Source organism: Anomaloglossus baeobatrachus, chromosome 11 (assembly GCF_048569485.1).
Source record: "Anomaloglossus baeobatrachus isolate aAnoBae1 chromosome 11, aAnoBae1.hap1, whole genome shotgun sequence".
NCBI lineage: Eukaryota > Metazoa > Chordata > Amphibia > Anura > Aromobatidae > Anomaloglossus > Anomaloglossus baeobatrachus.
The window spans coordinates 145,124,945-145,143,188 of record NC_134363.1 but is presented as its reverse complement, the minus strand read 5'-3'; the positions used below and the strand labels follow the sequence as shown (position 1 = coordinate 145,143,188).

The following is an 18,244-nucleotide window of genomic DNA, read 5'->3' as shown; positions in this document are numbered from 1 at the left end:
CCTTCTTCTTCTAGCTCCTATTGGGAGACCCAGCACCCGCTCCTGTTCCCTTCGGGCTGGTTGTTCTTTTGTGTACACATGTTGTTCATGTTGAATTGTTCTTTCTTTATCGTTCCTTATGGGAGACCCAAACCATGGGTGTATAGCTTCTGCCTCCGGAGGACACACAAAGTACTACACTCAAACGTGTAGCTCCTCCCTCCGGGCTATATACACCCCCTGGATGACAATCTACCCAGTTCAATGCTTTGTGTTTCAGGAGGATCACACACTTGCATTCTCTGATATTTTTTTTCATTTTTATTTTAATTTTAAAGATTTGGAAGAAAAGCGGGTCCAGTCTGGACTCCCGGCATGTCCCTTCACACCCCACTTTGTCGGCGGTGCTGTTAAGGTTGACTTCATAAGGCTGGAGCCTTCACATGCCGCGCTCCTTCACATCCTCTGTCGAGGCTCTGGTTTGAAGTGGGAGCTTCCACGGTCCTCTCTGCTTGCAGAAGACCGGTCTCCATCCGCAGCCCTGTCTGGTCCCTGCTGGAAGGAGCGTTTAACCCCCACTCAGGGACATGGCCCTGCGTCTCAAAAGCTAAGTATTGAGACGTTTTTCAGGGGTCCCGGGTACTTTTATTGGGGGGACAGTATGTGTTTTAGCGTTACTGTAAATTCCGGCCAGTTCTGGGGGTTTCCCCTAAGAACCGCGCCGAAGGTGCCTGCTCGTCGGCCGCATTTTAAAATCTAGGCCCCGGCTTTAGTTTGGGCCTAGTTTCGGTTTCGGCTTCTCTGCATGTTTTGCATACAGCGCCGCCCACCGCCCGACCAGCAGAGGGGAGGGCACTCCTCTCTGGGGAGATGTTCCCTCCCCTGTATCTCTCCCTGTATCTCTCTGCCCTCCGTTTTTCCCGCTCTTGGGCTTATACACGCCCCCCCTCCTTCTCCCAGTGCCATTTTCTCAGCGTTCTTACACTGGAAGGCGCTGGATGCTGCATACTGTCAGGAAGGCTGACGCTTCACAGGGTCTTTGAGCGGTGGAATCCGGAGGGCACACAGAGAGCGGGCTGGTAAGCCACAACCTTCGGTTGTGGACTTTTATTACACTCTCAGGGCATTCTACAGGAGTGTATTCTTGCTGCAGAGCTTCCACCTCAGCAGCATGTCTGTCACCCGAAGCAAGGCTGCAAACATGTACGCTATATGCACTGCATGTAAGCTCATGCTCATTCTGCCAGAGCCAAGCACATACCCACATTGTGATGCCTGTGCTAACATGTTTGTGTCTCAGCCTGGAGCCTCCTCAGGGGTCCCTCCGGCTGCTCCGACCCCGGTGGCTGAACCCCCGGCTTGAGTAGCTTCCTTTTCACAAGCTATTTCCCAGTCTTTTGCCGACTCCATGGGGCAGCTGTCCCGGACACTGCTGTCCATGCATCAGCCCCCTTCTCAGGGTGCCTCTGCGGCTCCGAGCTCTGCAGAGCCCTCAGAGCATGTCCTAGGACCCCATCCCCCTAAACGGAGACGCAGGGAACCTTCTCCTTCCTCGTCCCACGGCTCTGATTCACAAGCCGAGGTGCAGGGCGAGGAGGATTCGTTTACGGTGGGCTCAGACGCTACCTCTATGTACCCCATTGACTTGTCTGAGGGTGATGCGGATGTTAGTGACTTGATTGCGTCCATTAACTCCGTACTGAACCTCAACCCACAAGAGTCAGAGGAACAACCCTCTCTGGTAGAGGTACACCAGTTTACCTCTCCTAAGAAACCTAGGAGTATGTTTTTTAACCACTCCAGCTTTCACACCACTGTTAACAAGCCCAGGGCCTGTCCTGACAAACGTTTTCCGAAGCGTAGTTCAGATGACCGTTTTCCTTTTCCACCAGAGGTGGTTAAGGACTGGGCCCAGTCCCCAAAGGTAGACCCTCCGGTGTCCAGAATCTCAGCCCGCACAGTCGTAGCTGTGGCTGATGGCACTTCTCTTAAGGATCCCACTGACCGCCAGGTTGACCTTCTGGCCAAGTCTGTATATGAGGCGGCAGGAGCCTCGTTCTCCCCGTCTTTTGCGGCAGTGTGGGCTCTTAAGGCAGTCTCTGCCTCTCTGGCGGAGATTCATTCCCTCTCCAGGGACTCTATTCCTGAGACGGATGCCTTAACTTCTCAAGCTTCGGCTTTTGCATCCTACGCCATGTCTGCCATCCTGGAGGCTTCTCACCGCACGGCGGTGGCCTCCGCTAACTCCCTCGCGATCCGCAGGATCTTGTGGCTTTGAGAGTGGAAAGCAGACGCTTCCTCTAAGAAGTACCTTGCGAGTCTCCCTTTTGCTGGGTCCCGTCTGTTTGGGGAACAGCTGGATGACATAATTAAGGAAGCTACTGGCGGGAAGAGTACTTCCTTGCCACAAACTAAAGCCAAGAAACCTGTCCAGGGCAGGAACCAATCGAGGTTTCGTTCCTTTCGTTCCTCTAACTGGTCATCCTCTAAGCCCTCGGCCTCGTCCACTACCGCAGCCAAGGATTGTAAATCCAACTGGCGCGCAAAGCCGCGTCCTCAAAAGACCGGAGGAGCCGCTGCCACTAAGGCAGCCTCCTCGTGACTATCTGGCCGCGCCAGCAACGTCCTTGGTCGGTGGCAGGCTCTCCCACTTTGGCGACGTGTGGTTGCAACACGTCTCCGATCAGTGGGTGCGGGATATCATCTCCCACGGCTACAGGATAGAATTTTCTTCCAGCCCGCCAAACAGATTTTTTCTGTCCACCCCCCCCTGCCCCAAAGCCGCCGCCTTCTCTCAGGCCGTGGCATCCCTGCAGGCCAACGGTGTAATTGTTCCGGTTCCCGCCCGGGAACGGTTCAGCGGTTTCTACTCAAACCTCTTTCTAGTCCCCAAAAAGGACGGTTCCTTCCGACCCATCCTGGATCTCAAGCTTCTCAACAAGCATGTTCAGGTGCGGCACTTTCGCATGGAATCTCTGAGATCGGTCATTGCCTCAATGACCCAAGGAGATTTTCTGGCATCCATCGACATCAGAGATGCCTATCTGCATGTGCCTATTGCGGTTTCACACCAGCGCTGGCTACGCTTTGCGATCGGAGAGGAACATTTCCAATTCGTGGCTCTCCCCTTCGGCTTAGCCACGGCCCCTCGAGTATTCACCAAGGTCATGGCAGCAGTGGTTGCGGTCCTGCACCTCCAGGGGTTGGCAGTGATTCCTTACCTGGACGACCTTCTAGTCAAGGCCTCATCCAGTGCAGACTGCCAGCGGAGTGTCTCTCTCACTCTCGCCACGCTAGTTCAGTTCGGGTGGCTTGTCAACCTGCCCAAGTCCACTCTGACCCCGACCCAGGTGCTTTTGTACCTAGGGATGCAATTCGAGACTCTGCCGGCACTTGTCAAGTTGCCCTTAGTCAAACAGCAGTCCCTTCGTCTGGCGGTGCGCTCTCTGCTGAGGCACCGCCGTCATTCCATCAGACACCTCATGCAGGTGCTGGGTCAGATGGTGGCGTCCATGGAAGCGGTCCCCTTTGCTCAGTTCCATCTGCGTCCCCTGCAGCTGGACATTCTCCGCTGTTGGGACAAGCGGATCTCTTCCTTGCACAGGCAGGTGGCTCTGTCGTCACAGACCAGGAGCTCCCTTCAGTGGTGGCTTCGGCCCCTCTCTCTGTCTCAGGGACGCTCCTTCCTGACTCCGTCCTGGGTGATCCTCACCACGGATGCCAGCCTCTCCGGTTGGGGAGCAGTATTTCTCCATCACCGAGCACAGGGCACTTGGACTCCGTCCAAATCAGCCCTCTCGATCAATGTGCTGGAGATCAGAGCTGTGTTTCTAGCTCTCCTAGCCTTTCACCACCTGTTGGCGGGCAGGCACATTCGAGTTCAGTCGGACAACGCGACAGCGGTTGCCTACATCAATCACCAGGGCGGGACTCACAGCCGTCTGGCGATGTTGGAGGTTCAACGAATCCTCCAGTGGACGGAGGACTCCAAGTCCACCATATCTGCAGTCCACATCCCAGGCGTGGAAAACTGGGAGGCCGATTACCTCAGCCGTCAAACCGTGGACAGCGGCGAGTGGGCCCTGCATCCGTCAGTGTTCAGATCAATCTGCCGCAAGTGGGGCACTCCGGAAGTGGATCTAATGGCATCCCGGCACAACAACAAGGTTCCGGTTTACGTGGCGCGCTCCCACGATCCTCAAGCCTTCGCAGCAGACACACTGGTTCAAGATTGGTCTCAGTTCCGTCTGGCCTATGTGTTTCCCCCTCTAGCGCTCTTGCCCAGGGTTCTGCGCAAGATCAGAATGGAGGGCCGTCGAGTCATACTCATTGCTCCGGACTGGCCCAGGCGAGCTTGGTACCCAGACCTGCTCCGTCTGTCCGTAGAGGTGCCGTGGCATCTCCCGGACCGCCCAGACCTTCTCTCTCAAGGTCCGTTCTTCCGCCAGAATTCTGCGGCTCTCAGATTGACGGCGTGGCTCTTGAGTCCTGGATCCTGACGGCTCCAGGCATTCCCTCTGAGGTCATCTCCACCATGACTCAGGCTCGGAAGTCTTCCTCGGCCAAGATTTACCACAGGACTTGGAGGATTTTCCTGTCCTGGTGTCGCTCTTCCGACCATGCTCCTTGGCCGTTCTCCTTGCCGACCATCCTGTCTTTTCTACAGTCCGGTCTACAGCTAGGACTGTCCCTCAATTCCCTCAAGGGACAGGTGTAGGCTCTGTCGGTATTGTTCCAGCGGCGTATCGCCCGACTGGCTCAGGTGCGCACCTTCATGCAGGGCGCATCTCACATCATTCCTCCTTACCGGCGGCCCTTGGATCCCTGGGACCTTAATCTGGTCCTCACGGCCTTACAGAAACCCCCCTTTGAGCCTCTCAGGGAGGTTCCCTTGTTTAGACTTTCACAGAAAGTTGTTTTTCTAGTAGCCATAACTTCTCTCAGGAGAGTTTCTGATTTGGCTGCGCTCTCTTCGGAATCCCCCTTTTTGGTGTTTCACCAAGACAAGGTGGTTCTTCGTCCGTCTCCGGACTTTCTCCCTAAGGTGGTGTCTCCTTTCCACCTTAACCAGGACATTTCATTGCCTTCTCTTTGTCCGGCCCCTGTGCATCGCTTTGAAAAGGCGTTGCATACCTTGGATTTGGTGCGGGCGCTCCGAATCTGTGTCACGCACCGCCGTTTTTAGGCGGTGCACCTCACTTTTTGTGCTAACCACTGGTCAGCGCAAGGGTCTCGCTGCTTCTAAACCGACCCTAGCTCGTTGGATCAGGTCGGCTATCACCGATGCCTACCAGTGTTCTCAGGTGCCTCCCCCGCCAGGGATTAAGGCGCACTCGACCAGAGCTGTCGGTGCCTCCTGGGCTTTCAGGCACCAGGCTACGGCTCAGCAGGTTTGTCAGGCTGCCACGTGGTCCAGTCTGCACACTTTTTCGAAGCACTACCAAGTGCATGCTCATGCTTCGGCAGATGCGAGCTTGGGCAGACGCATTCTTCAGGCGGCTGTCGCCCATTTGTGAAGTTAGGTTTTGCCTACTTCTCAGTTTGGTTTATTCCCACCCATGGACTGCTTTGGAACGTCCCATGGTTTGGGTCTCCCATAAGGAACGATAAAGAAAAAGAGAATTTTGTTTACTTACCGTAAATTCTTTTTCTTATAGTTCCGACATGGGAGACCCAGCACCCTCCCTGTTGCCTGTTGGCAGTTTTTTTGTTCCGTGTGTTTCACCGGCTGTTGTTAGTAGTCAGAGTTCCGGTTATTCCGAGTTTTACTCTCTCTACTTATGGGTGGATGTCCTCCTTCAGCTTTTGCACTGAACTGGGTAGATTGTCATCCAGGGGGTGTATATAGCCCGGAGGGAGGAGCTACACATTTGAGTGTAGTACTTTGTGTGTCCTCCGGAGGCAGAAGCTATACACCCATGGTTTGGGTCTCCCATGTCGGAACTATAAGAAAAAGAATTTACGGTAAGTAAACAAAATTCTCTTTTTTGGTTCATGGTTTTCAGTTCTCCGAACATCCTTCGGATTGAATTTACCTTAGACCAATTTATAAGTTTTCTCCTTCCTGCTTTTGCACCAAACTGAGGAGCCCATGATGCACGGGAGGGTGTATAGGCAGAGGGGAGGGGTTACACTTTTTAAAGTGTAATACTTTGTGTGGCCTCCGGAGGCAGAAGCTATACACCCAATTGTCTGGGTCTCCCAATAGGAGCTAGAAGAAAAGGAATTTACGGTAAGTAAACAAAATTCCCTTCTTTTGGATGTTCAGTCCGTGCCTTTTTCTTCAGCTATTCATCTTACTTTTCTTTTTGTGTCTTTTTGATAGTTGGCTGAGGTGAAAAATGAATTACAGCCATTGATCCAAATGGTAACAGATGGAATTATCCCTAAAGGAAAGGTAATTAATGTTGCTGCGAGACTGGTGCTAACATTTTGTCAATGATTCTTACCTGTGATAGGAGATTTTAGTAAGTTCTTTGGTTGGTATGAGGGTATGAAAAGACTCTTAAAGGGGTTCTCCAAGAATGAATTACATGAGGGGCCATTTTATTACAAATCACAGTCACGTGTCCTCTGAAGAAACACTGCTACCGAAATCTGTGCCTTAACTAACAGAGGAGCTGTATAAACACTCACACCTGCTAGAGATGGGCTGTGACAGGAGAAGAAATAAATCTTCTTATCTGATTTCCCACTGAGGCTGGGCTAGCGTCCACATCTGTAATCCATGACCACCAGAGCGCAGACCTGCGAGCCGTCTTCCACTTACCTGTACCTATTTCTCTCTCGCCTTATTGGGGGACAAAGGACCATAATATTTTGTTGTTTTTTTTTGTTTTTCGCTGTGTCCCCCCAATTAAGGCTCAGAGAGATTTTACGTTGAGTACACAAAAATCTTCTTTTCTCTCTCGCCTTATTGGGGGGACACAGCAAAAAAAAAAAGCAAAAAAACTATGATCCTGTGTCCCCCAATGAAGGCTGAGATATTTTTTTTATGGTGAGTACACAAAAATCTTCTTTTTTGACTAGTAAGCCCTATGTAACGTGACTCCCACACATGACCTTAAGCGGTGCCTATGAATCCCAGATGCCAGCTGGTAGGAGGAGGTTTGCAGGACTCTGACATAGATGCTAGATGAGGTTTCTGCGACTTTCTGCTCATCTGTAATACTTTAGATTCTCAATTTTGCCCAAATTGTTCTTAAAATATGTGAACCAGTAGTAATGGGGAAAAAAATTGCATGAGGACTGCATAGTAATGAAATGGTTTCTGGTTGTTTAACAGGGCAGTGACTACTTACAGACCAAGTACCAGCTGTATTTAAAGTGAGTATCACCAGGCACTTCTGCTCCTTTTTCTTAGGACCCCACTGTTTATTTTAAGTATAATTTATTGTCTATCATGTATTTTTTTTAGTTATTGCACAAACATTAGTTACTACCTGGTCCTGAAAGCAAAAAGAATACCAATCACCGGCCACCCCGTGATCGAGAGACTGGTCGCCTACAGAAATGTGAGTCACTTTTTCGCTTTTGATCACCAGTCTTCACTATTGTTATTTCTTTCAGCTTCAATATTTCTTCTCATTATTTTAGCTGATAAATGACCTACTTGTTGTGGATGAAAGATTATCTCCAGAAATTCGCCTGCTGCTATCTAAAGATTTTCAGAAGAAACTTTCTGATGGGAAGCTTACTGTCAGTCAGCCTAAACCCTCTAAAAAACCGGCTGTCAAGGTAAATGGATGTAACTGAAGTGTGTGTGCTCACGTGTGTGTCCTGAAAGTGTTACATGGAACCTGTCACCAGATTTGGGGCCTATAAGCTGCAGCCACCACCAGTGGGTTCTTATATACAGTATTCTAACATGCTGTATATAAGAGCCCAGGCCGCTGTGTAGAACGTAAAAATCACTTTATAATACTCCCCTAAGGGGCGCTGCGGTGCAGACTGGTTGGATGGGTGTCTCCGTTCTCCGGTACCAGCGCCTCCTCTTTCGTCCATCTTTGCCCTCCTCCTTCTGAAGCCTGGGTGCATGATGCGTCCTACATCATCCACACTATCTTGCATTGAGGTCCCACGTAGGCACACTTTGATCTGCCATGAACAGGGCAGATCAAGGTATTGTAGTGCGCCTGCTTGGGACCTCAATGCCGGCTAGTGTGGATGACATAGGACGTGTCATGTAATGGAGAATCGACGAATTTCAGCTAAAGCAATTGCAGACATCATGGAGATTTCCCGTGAACGTGATTGTGTCATTATCCATGAACATTTGGACACGAGGAAGCTATCTGCAAAGTGGGTCCCCAAATGTGTGACAACAGATCAGAGAAGCAGCAAGTGAAAACTTCCCGGTCCATTTGTCAGCGTTTCCGGACTGATAAGAACTTCCTGGATCGACTGGTCACTATGTATAAGACCTGGATTTATTAGTATAACCCTGAAAACAAGGAGCAGTCAAGAGTGGAGGCACAGTGGTTCTGAACGTCCAAAGAAGTTCAGGGTGCAAAAATCAGCCACTAAGGTGATGGCATCTGTGTTCTGGGATAAGGAGGGTGTTCTGCTAGTGGACTACCTTCAAAAGGGTTCCACCATCAATGCAAGGTATTACATTGATCTTTTGGACCAATTGAAGGCAGCTCTGAAGGCCAAAATGTGCAGCAAGCTGTCCAAAGGAATCTTGTTCCTGCAAGACAACGCCTCCGCTCACACTGCACAAGCGACCACGGCAAAACTGGCAGAGCTGGGCTTCCACCTTATTCACCAGATCTAGCTCCCTCCAACCTGAAGAAACACCTCAAGGGTACCAAATTTCACACCATTTCTGATACCTTGTCTGCTACGGATGCCTGGTTTGAGGCACAACCGAAATCCTTCTGTTTTCTAGGCTTACAGAACTTGGAATACCGATGTAAGAAGTGGAGAGTATGTGCAATAAATGGAAAGTTTCATCATCCTATCTCGTTTCTTTCTGGGTAACGCCAAAGACGTATCAGCAGCCCCTCGAACATGCCAGGGGTCCTCTATAGAGACACACTTCATAGCCCCCTTCCTTAGATAATGAATGTGGGGTCACTATCAGGACACCCCTCCATTTTTATCTTTGACAAAGTGGTAATCCCATTATTGTAAATTTCTAATCCTATGCATGTGATAGGATTACCGAGACTTTAGGTCAGCACGTTACATTCCTCACCCTTCTGCTGTGATCTCCAATGTATTATTCTGTGTCCTACAGCGCCCTGTACCTGAGGCCGAGCCTGATGATGATGACGACAGTGATATGGATGAAGAGGACGCTCTGAAGTACTACAGAATGATGGAGAACAGATTGGCACAAAAGAGGAAACCTGCAGAGAAGCAGATGATGTATGTAGCATTACTGACCATGAGGTCATGTGGCTTTTCTGAAAGTTTCCAAATTTTTTCCTAACTTCTGCAACTTGTTTTTGTAGTGAGGAGGCTCCATTTGAAGAAACAGATCCCAATGCCAAGAGAGCCATCACTTACCAGGTAATGTATAAGCTCTTTGAACTAGAAGAAAACAATTGCAAAAAATAAGTTTTATAGTAATAAAAATCTTATAGATCCCATTGATTCTGGGACATTGAGCTACCATGTCATCAATGTGATCTTCTCACATGTATCTATGACGTATTGGACAATAATCTCCCTATTACAAAGCAGATCCAAGAATGTCTTTATCCTTTTCTCTCTATTATATTGGTATGTTAAGAATAAAGGAAAAGGGAAGTCCGTCTTGCCTGACGTTGGTCTTTTCTATTTTGTTCCCATTGCAGATCTCTAAGAATAAAGGGCTTACACCGAAAAGAAGGAAGATTGACCGTAACCCAAGGGTTAAGCACAGAGAGAAGTTCAGGCGAGCCAAGATCCGCAGAAAGGGCCAGGTATGTATCTGTATTCTGCTGGATTTATTAGAATCAGATGTATGAGGGCAGACTTCGTAAGAGAGCTACAAATAGGTACTAATATTTTCAGTAATTTGTCCATAGTACGGCCTTAGGCCAGTGCAGTGCCGAATCATCACACAGAATAGCATCCAATAAACCCTACTGATTTCTAATGAGGTTTGTTGGGTTACAGCAATATATCCATTGTTGTAATGAGAAGAGTGGCGCTGTTCATTCCATTAAACATCATGAAATCTGGGGCAGAGGCTGCGGCCTGCCCGTGCGCCGCCTCGTTCTGCGGCCTGCCCGTGCGCCGCCTCGTTCTGCGGCTTGCCCGTGCGCCGCCTCGTTCTGCGGCTTGCCCGTGCGCCGCCTCGTTCTGCGGCCTGCCCGTGCGCCGCCTCGCTCTGCGGCCTGCCCGAGCGCCGCCTCGCTCTGCGGCCTGCCCGAGCGCCGCCTCGCTCTGCGGCCTGCCCGAGCGCCGCCTCGCTCTGCGGCCTGCCCGATAGTACTTTCTAGCCATTTTAGATTGGGTACCCTTTGAACTGCCTCCAACTTGCCATCATCTGCGGTTCTTCTTTTGATTACCCGTGTTTGCATAACATCACAGTCAACGACGATGCACGCAAGGCCAGCAAATCAAGACTAGCTGTGGATACCAGGAGGTAACGGGTGGTTTCCAAGGCTCCTTTCTGGTGGACACAGATTACTGACATGGCTGCAGGACTTTGTCCCGGCATTTAGGAAACTAGCGTCACCCCACTGGTGACTTCATTGGTCTCCTGAATGCCTGGTATAGACAACATTGATCATTACAGATGATAGATCTGAGCAGATAACAGAGCAAGCATTGTGCATATCGCACAGGGAAGGACAGCTGGGACAGACCAACACCTGAAAAGAGCGTCATGATGACTCTTCATTTCAGGGTGGGGACTGAGGCTGCGGTCACTGCCATAATCTCTGCCTCCATGATGACAGTTTGAGTATCTTGGCATGCACTGGGATTCTGAAAGAGCGGCCATGCTTTCTTTATCGTTCCTTTGGGAGACCCAGACCTTGTTTACCTTGGGTGTTTAGCTTCTGCCTCCGGAGGACACACAAAGTACTACACTTAAAAGTGTAGCTCCTCCCTCTGAGCTTATACACCCCCTGGTGAGCCAGTCCCAGCCAGTTTATCGCTTTGTGTTCAGGAGGCATACATCCACACATGCATTCTCATATGATTTTTTCCCTTTTGGAATGAGATTGAAGAAGTGCGGGTCCACGTCTGGACCCACGGCATGTCCCTTCTCACCCCACTGTGTCGGTGGTGTTGTAAGGTTGTTTTCTAAGGCTGGAGCCTTACATGCCGTGCTTCTTCACCATCCCTCCTGGGCTCTGGCTTGAAGTGGGAGCCAGCGCGGTCTCCATGTCTGGCAGGAGACCGGTCTCCATCCGCAGCCCTTTAGGACCCTGCTGGACCGGAGCACTCATCCCCAGGGACCTGGCCCTGCGTCTCAGCAGCTAAGTACCTGAGACGTTTATATGTTGGGGGTCCCTCTACTTTATTGTATGGGGAGAGTGTGCTTACTGTATTTATTGTGGCATTTCCGGCGGGTTCTCTAGCTGTCGCCCGAGAACCGCGCCGATGGTGCCTGCGCGTCGGCCTCGCCGCTCAAATTTAGGCCCCGGCTTTGCCGGAGGCCTAGTTTCTGTTCACTGCCCTCGCATGTCACTCATGCAGAGGGACAGGCACGGCTCCTCCCGGCGGCCGTCCTGCACAGGGGAGGGACACTCCCCACTGCTGTGCGTGTCTCCTCCCCTGTAGGTCTCTATGGCCCTCCAGATCCCGCTCTCCTACAGGAACGGCCCAAGTCCCGCCCCCTCTCTTCGCTCCGGCGGCCATTTTCTCAGACCGAGTTCACTCTGCGCTGGCCTGTACTCTGCATCCCTGCTGAGGTGCTGTGCATTGGGGGTCCGGGCTTCGGGATCTGGAGGGCACACAACACCGCTTCCAGCGGTCTGGTAAGCCACAACCGGTCTCTGGTTGTGGACCTCTGTATATACTCCCTGGGGTTCATTCTCTTTGTAGAGTCCCCACTCCAGCAGCATGTCTCACACGAGGAGCAAGGCTCCAAAGCTTTATACTGAATGCGCTGCATGTAAGCTCTTGCTGCCTGAACCGAGCACCTATCCACATTGTGATGTCTGCTCTAACTTGGCGGTGCCACAGCCTGGAGTCTCACCCCCAGTGGTCTCTCAGGCTGCTCCTGCACCTGTGGCTGAACCCCCGGCCTGGGAAGAATCCTTTTCTAGGTCTATCTCCCAGTCTTTTGCTGAGTCCATGGGACTTCTGTCCAGGACTTTGAATATGCATCAGCCCCCTTCACAGGGTGCCTCTACTGCTAAGGGTCCCTTAGGATCTCTATCATCTGACCTCCGTCCACCGGAGCTCACAGAGGATTCATCATCAGGGCCCAGACCCCGTCCTCCTAAGAGGAGACGCAGGGTTTCCTCTCCTTCCTCATCCCGTGGCTCTGATTCAAGAGCTGAATCGCAGGATGAGGAGGATGCCTTTACAGGGGGCTCGGAGGCTAACTCCATGTACCCCATTGATCTTTCCGAGGGTGACTCAGATCTTAGTGACTTGATTGCTTCCATTAATTCTGTACTGGATCTCAATCCGCCAGTATCAGAGGAGCAACCCTCTCTGGCAGAAAAGCACCAGTTTACCTCGCCTAAGAGAGTAAAGAGTGTGTTCTTTAACCACTCCAGTTTTCAGGCCGCTGTGACCAAACCCAGGGCCTGTCCTGACAAACGCTTCCCAAAGCGTGGTTCTGATGACCGTTTTCCCTTCCCACCTGAGGCGGTCAAGGAGTGGGCTCATTCCCCAAAGGTGGACCCTCCAGTGTCTAGGCTCTCAGCCCGGACAGTTGTGTCGGTGGCTGATGGCACCTCCCTTTAGGATTCCACTGACCGTCAGATTGACCTTCTGACCAAATCTGTGTATGAAGCGGCGGGGGCCGCGGTTTCCCCAACTTTTGCAGCAGTGTGGGCTCTCAAAGCCATCTCTGCTTCTCTAGAGGAGATGCATTCCCTCACCAGGGAATCTATGCCCGAGATGGTTGCCTTAACTTCTCAAGCTTCAGCTTTTTCATCTTATGCCATGTCTGCCATGCTGGAGGCTTCTCACCGCACTGTGGTGGCTTCGGCTAATTCCCTCGTTATCCGCAGGATCTTGTGGCTTCGAGAGTGGAAGGCAGATGCTTCTTGTAAGAAGTACCTTGCTGGGCTCCCTTTTGCTGGATCCCGGCTGTTCGGAGAACAGCTGGATGAAATTATTAAAGAAGCTACTGGCGGGAAGAGTACTTCCATGCAACAAACCAAAACCAGGAAACCTGCCCAGGGTAGGAATCAATCGAGGTTTCGCTCCTTTCGTTCCTCCAACTGGTCGTCCTCTAAGCCCTCCGCCTCGTCCGCTAACTCAGCTAAGGACCAGAAATCCAACTGGCGCCCAAAAGCGCGTCCACAGAAGACCGCAGGAGGTGCTGCCACTAAGGCAGCCTCCTCGTGACTCTCTGTCCGCTCCGGCAACGTCCTTAGTCGGTGGCAGGCTCTCCCACTTTGGCAACGCTTGGTTTCAACACGTCTCCGATCAGTGGGTGAGAGATATCATCTCCTACGGCTACAGGATAGAATTCTCTTCCAGCCCGCCAAACAGATTTTTTCTCTCAACTTCCCCTTGCTCCAAGGCCGCCGCCTTCTCACAGGCCGTGGCAGCCTTGCAGGCCAACGGAGTAATTGTACCAGTTCCCGCCCGGGAACGGTTCAGAGGTTTCTACTCAAATCTCTTCCTAGTTCCCAAAAAGGACGGTACCTTCCGGCCTCTCCTGGATCTCAAGCTTCTCAACAAGCATGTTCAGGTGCGGCATTTTCGCATGGAGTCTCTGCGATCAGTCATTGCCTCAATGACCCAAGGGGATTTCCTGGCGTCCATCGACATCAGGAAATGTGCCAATTGCAGTTTCACACCAGCGTTGGCTGCGTTTTGCAATAGGAGAAGATCATTTCCAATTCGTGGCTCTCCCCTTCGGGTTAGCCACGGCCCCTCGGGTATTCACCAAGGTCATGGCAGCAGTGATTGCGGTTCTGCACCTCCAGGGGTTGGCAGTGATTCCTTACCTGGACGACCTTCTAGTCAAGGCTCCATCCAGCGCAGACTGTCAGCGGAGTGTCTCGCTCACTCTCGCCACTCTAGCCCAATTCGGGTGGCTTGTCAATCTTCCCAAGTCCACTCTGACTCCGACCCAGAGTCTCACGTACCTAGGGATGCAGTTCGAGACTTTGTCGGCACTAGTGAAGTTGCCCTTAAACAAACAGCTGTCACTCCAGCTGGCGGTGCGCTCTCTTCTGAGGCCCCGCCGTTATACTCTCAGGCGTCTGATGCAGGTGCTGGGTCAAATGGTTGCGTCCATGGAGGCTGTTCCCTTTGCCCACTTCCATCTGCGCCCCCTGCAGCTGGACATTCTCCGCTGTTGGGACAAGCGGCCTTCCTCCTTACACAAGTTAGTGGCTCTGTCGCCACGGACCAGGAGCTCCCTTCAGTGGTGGCTTCGGCCCCTCTCCCTGTCCCAAGGGCGCTCCTTCCTGGCCCCGTCCTGGGTGATTCTCACCATGGATGCCAGTCTATCCGGCTGGGGAGCGGTATGTCTCCACCACAGAGCGCAGGGCACTTGGACTCCGTCCGAGTCAGCCCTTTCAATCAATGTGCTGGAAACCGGAGCCGTGCTTCTAGCTCTCCTAGCATTTCACCATCTGCTGGCGGGCAGGCACATTCGAGTCCAGTCAGACAACGCGACAGCGGTTGCCTACATCAATCACCAAGGCGGGACACGCAGCCGCCTGGCAATGATGGAGGTACAACGCATTCTTCAATGGGCGGAGGACTCCAGGTCCACCATATCCGCAGTCCACATCCCAGGCGTGGACAACTGGGAGGCAGATTATCTCAGCCGTCAAAGCGTGGACGGTGGCTAGTGGTCCCTGCACCCGGCAGTGTTTCAGTCGATCTGCCGCAAATGGGGCACTCCGGACGTGGACCTAATGGCATCCCGTCACAACAGCAAGGTTCCTGTTTACGTGGCTCGCTCCCACGATCCTCAGGCCTTCGCCGCGGACGCTCTGGTTCAGGACTGGTCCCAGTTTCGTCTGTCCTACATGTTTCCCCCTCTAGCTCTCTTGCCCAGAGTCCTGCGCAAGATCAGAATGGAGGGCGGTCAAGTCATCCTCATTGCACCGGACTGGCCCAGGCAAGCTTGGTATCCGGACCTGCTCCAACTGTCCGTAGAGATGCCGTGGCGTCTCCCGGATCGTCCAGACCTACTCTCGCAAGGTCTGTTTTTCCGCCCGAATTCTGCGGCTCTCAAATTGACGGCGTGGCTCTTGAGTCCTGGATTTTGACGGCTTCTGGTATTCCTCCTGAAGTCATCTCCACTATGACTCGGGCCCGCAAGTCTTCCTCCGCTAAGATCTATCACAGGACTTGGAAAATTTTCCTGTCCTGGTGTCGCTTCAACGGCCATCCTCCTTGGCCATTCTCCTTACCGACCCTTCTGTCTTTTCTACAGTCCGGTCTGCAGCTAGGACTGTCCCTCAACAAGGGACAAGTTTCAGCTCTGTCAGTTCTGTTCCAGCAGCGTCTTGCTCGGCTGTCTCAGGTCCGCACCTTCATGCAAGGCGCGTCTCACATCATTCCGCCTTACTGGTGGCCCTTGGATCCCTGAGACCTTAACTTGGTTCTCACGGTCTTGCAGAAGTCCCCCTTTGAGCCTCTTAGGGAGGTTTCTTTGTATCGTCTTTCTCAAAAGGTGGCCTTTCTAGTTGCCATAACTTCTCTCAGGAGAGTCTCTGATTTGGCTCCGCTCTCCTCGGAGTCACCTTTTTTAGTTTTTCATCAAGACAAGGTGGTTCTCCGTCCGACTCCGGACTTTCTTCCTAAGGTGGTCTCTCCCTTCCACCTTAACCAGGACATTACCTTACCTACCTTCTGTCCGGCCCCTGTTCATCGCTTTGAAAAAGCGTTGCATACTCTAGATCTGGTGCGTGCTCTCCGGATCTATGTGTCTCGCACCGCTGCGATTAGGCCGTGCACCTCTCTTTCTTTGTCGCTCCATTGGGAGACCCAGACAATTGGGTGTATAGGCTATGCCTCCGGAGGCCACACAAAGTATTACACTAAAAGTGTAAAGCCCCTCCCCTTCTGCCTATACACCCCCCGTGCTCCCACGGGCTCCTCAGTTTTTATGCTTTGTGCGAAGGAGGCAGACATGCACACATAGCTCCACTGCTTAGTCAGCAGCAGCTGCTGACTATGTCGGATGGAAGAAAAGAGGGCCCATGACTGGGCCCCCAGCATGCTCCCTTTTCACCCCACTCTTGTCGGCGGTGTTGTTAAGGTTGAGGTATCCATTGCGGGTACGGAGGCAGGAGCCCACATGCTGTTTTCCTTCCCCATCCCCTTTAGGGCTCTGGGCGAAGTGGGATCCTATCGGTCTCCAGGCACATGAGACCGTGCTCCATCCACAGCTCCTGAGGACTCTGCTGGATAAGGAGCCGAGTATCGTCAGGGACATGGCCCTGCTACTTTGAGGTACTCTGTGTCCCCGTGGGGACCGCGCACAGAAACACTCCAGCATTGCTGGGTGTGTTAGTGCGCCGGGGACCGCGGCGCTGACCGCACTTGTGCCATCACACGCAGCGTGGCTGGGTGTGTAGTGTATTGGGGACTACCGCGCTGACCGCCGCTGCCATTGTTATACATGCGGCGCGGCTGGGACTGTTAGTGCGCCGGGGACATCCGCGCCGACCGCGCTTATACGGCGGCCGCGCTTATAACTATAGTCCCCGGCTTCTGCGGCCTAGTCTCATTCTCTTCCCGCCCCCAGGCCTGCCAGTCAGGGGAAGGGCGGGACGCTGCACAGGACGGCAGCACTGAGGGCTGGAGCATGCTTTGCATACTCCACCCCCCTCACTGTGCACAGTGGGGCACCAGATTCCCGCACTTTCCAGGGCACGCCCACGGCCCCCTCCTCTCCTCAGGACGCCGGCAGCCATTCCTATTAGCTTTTCGGACGCTGGAGAGAGAGACAGGCTCAGGGAGACCCAGGCAGGGCTTCTGGTGACCACACAACCGCTTTGAGCGGTGCGGTAAGCAGCACCTAGGTGCTGGCCCCACTTGTGCAGAGGTGTATTTATAGATTATATGATTATAGGCTATAATTTACACTGTATGGTGCACGGTTGATTTTGGCTATATACCCTCCTGCATTGCTCAGGGGAGACAACAGCATGGCGTCCACAAGAAGCAAGGGTGCCAAAACACAGGATTACTATGCTGCCTGCGCCGCATGTACGGCTATACTACCGGCAGGTTCCACTGACCCTCATTGTGTGCAACGCTCGGCCCCTGTGGCACTTATTCAGCCGGAGCCTCTGCTAAGGGTGGCCCAGGGGGAACCACCTGCTAACACTGTCCAGGTGACAGGGACGGAGTTTGCAGTTTTTACTGAAAGACTTTCTGAGACTATGGTTAAGATACTAGAAGCCTTGCAGTCCAGACCGGTATCTCAGACCATGGGCACTGTGGAATCATTGCCCCCTGGTCCCCCTCAGTTGGAACAACAATGTCCTCCAGGGGTGTCTCATAGCTCCCAGGGTGAGGTCTCTGACACGGACCGCAGCCCCAGACCACCTAAGCGGGGTCGCTGGGAAAGGCCCTCGACATCATCACATTGTTCAGGGTCTCAGAGGGAGGACTCTCTGTATGATGAAGCGGAGGTAGCAGATCAGGATTCTGATCCTGAGGCCGCTCTCAACCTTGATACGCCTGATGGGGACGCCATAGTGAATGATCTTATCGCGTCCATCAATCAAATGTTGGATATTTCCCCCGCAGCTCCTCCTGTAGAGGAGTCAGCTTCTCAGCAGGAGAAATTCCGTTTCAGGTTCCCCAAGCGTACAATGAGTATGTTTCTGGACCACTCTGACTTCAGAGAGGCAGTCCAGAAACACCGAGCTTGTCCAGATAAGCGTTTTTCCAAGCGCCTTAAGGATACACGTTATCCCTTCCCCCCTGACGTGGTCAAGGGCTGGACTCAGTGTCCCAAGGTGGATCCTCCAATCTCCAGACTGGCGGCTAGATCCATAGTTGCAGTTGAAGATGGGGCTTCACTCAAGGATGCCACTGACAGACAGATGGAGCTCTGGTTGAAATCCATCTATGAAGCTATCGGCGCGTCTTTTGCTCCAGCATTCGCCGCCGTATGGGCACTCCAAGCTATCTCAGCGGGTCAAGCGCAAATTGACGCACT

At 52.5% G+C, this 18,244-nt stretch overlaps 1 protein-coding gene across 1 annotated transcript in view; it reads left to right on the top strand.

The window, feature by feature from the left end:
* Positions 1–18,244, top strand: part of UTP3 (UTP3 small subunit processome component) — a 98,528-nt gene that overhangs the window by 65,206 nt on the left and 15,078 nt on the right. Inside the window, 7 exon segments of the mRNA XM_075327316.1 lie at positions 6,305–6,376; positions 7,265–7,305; positions 7,397–7,493; positions 7,576–7,716; positions 9,221–9,351; positions 9,438–9,495; positions 9,783–9,890. Of these exon segments, the coding sequence (XP_075183431.1) occupies positions 6,305–6,376; positions 7,265–7,305; positions 7,397–7,493; positions 7,576–7,716; positions 9,221–9,351; positions 9,438–9,495; positions 9,783–9,890 (648 nt within the window).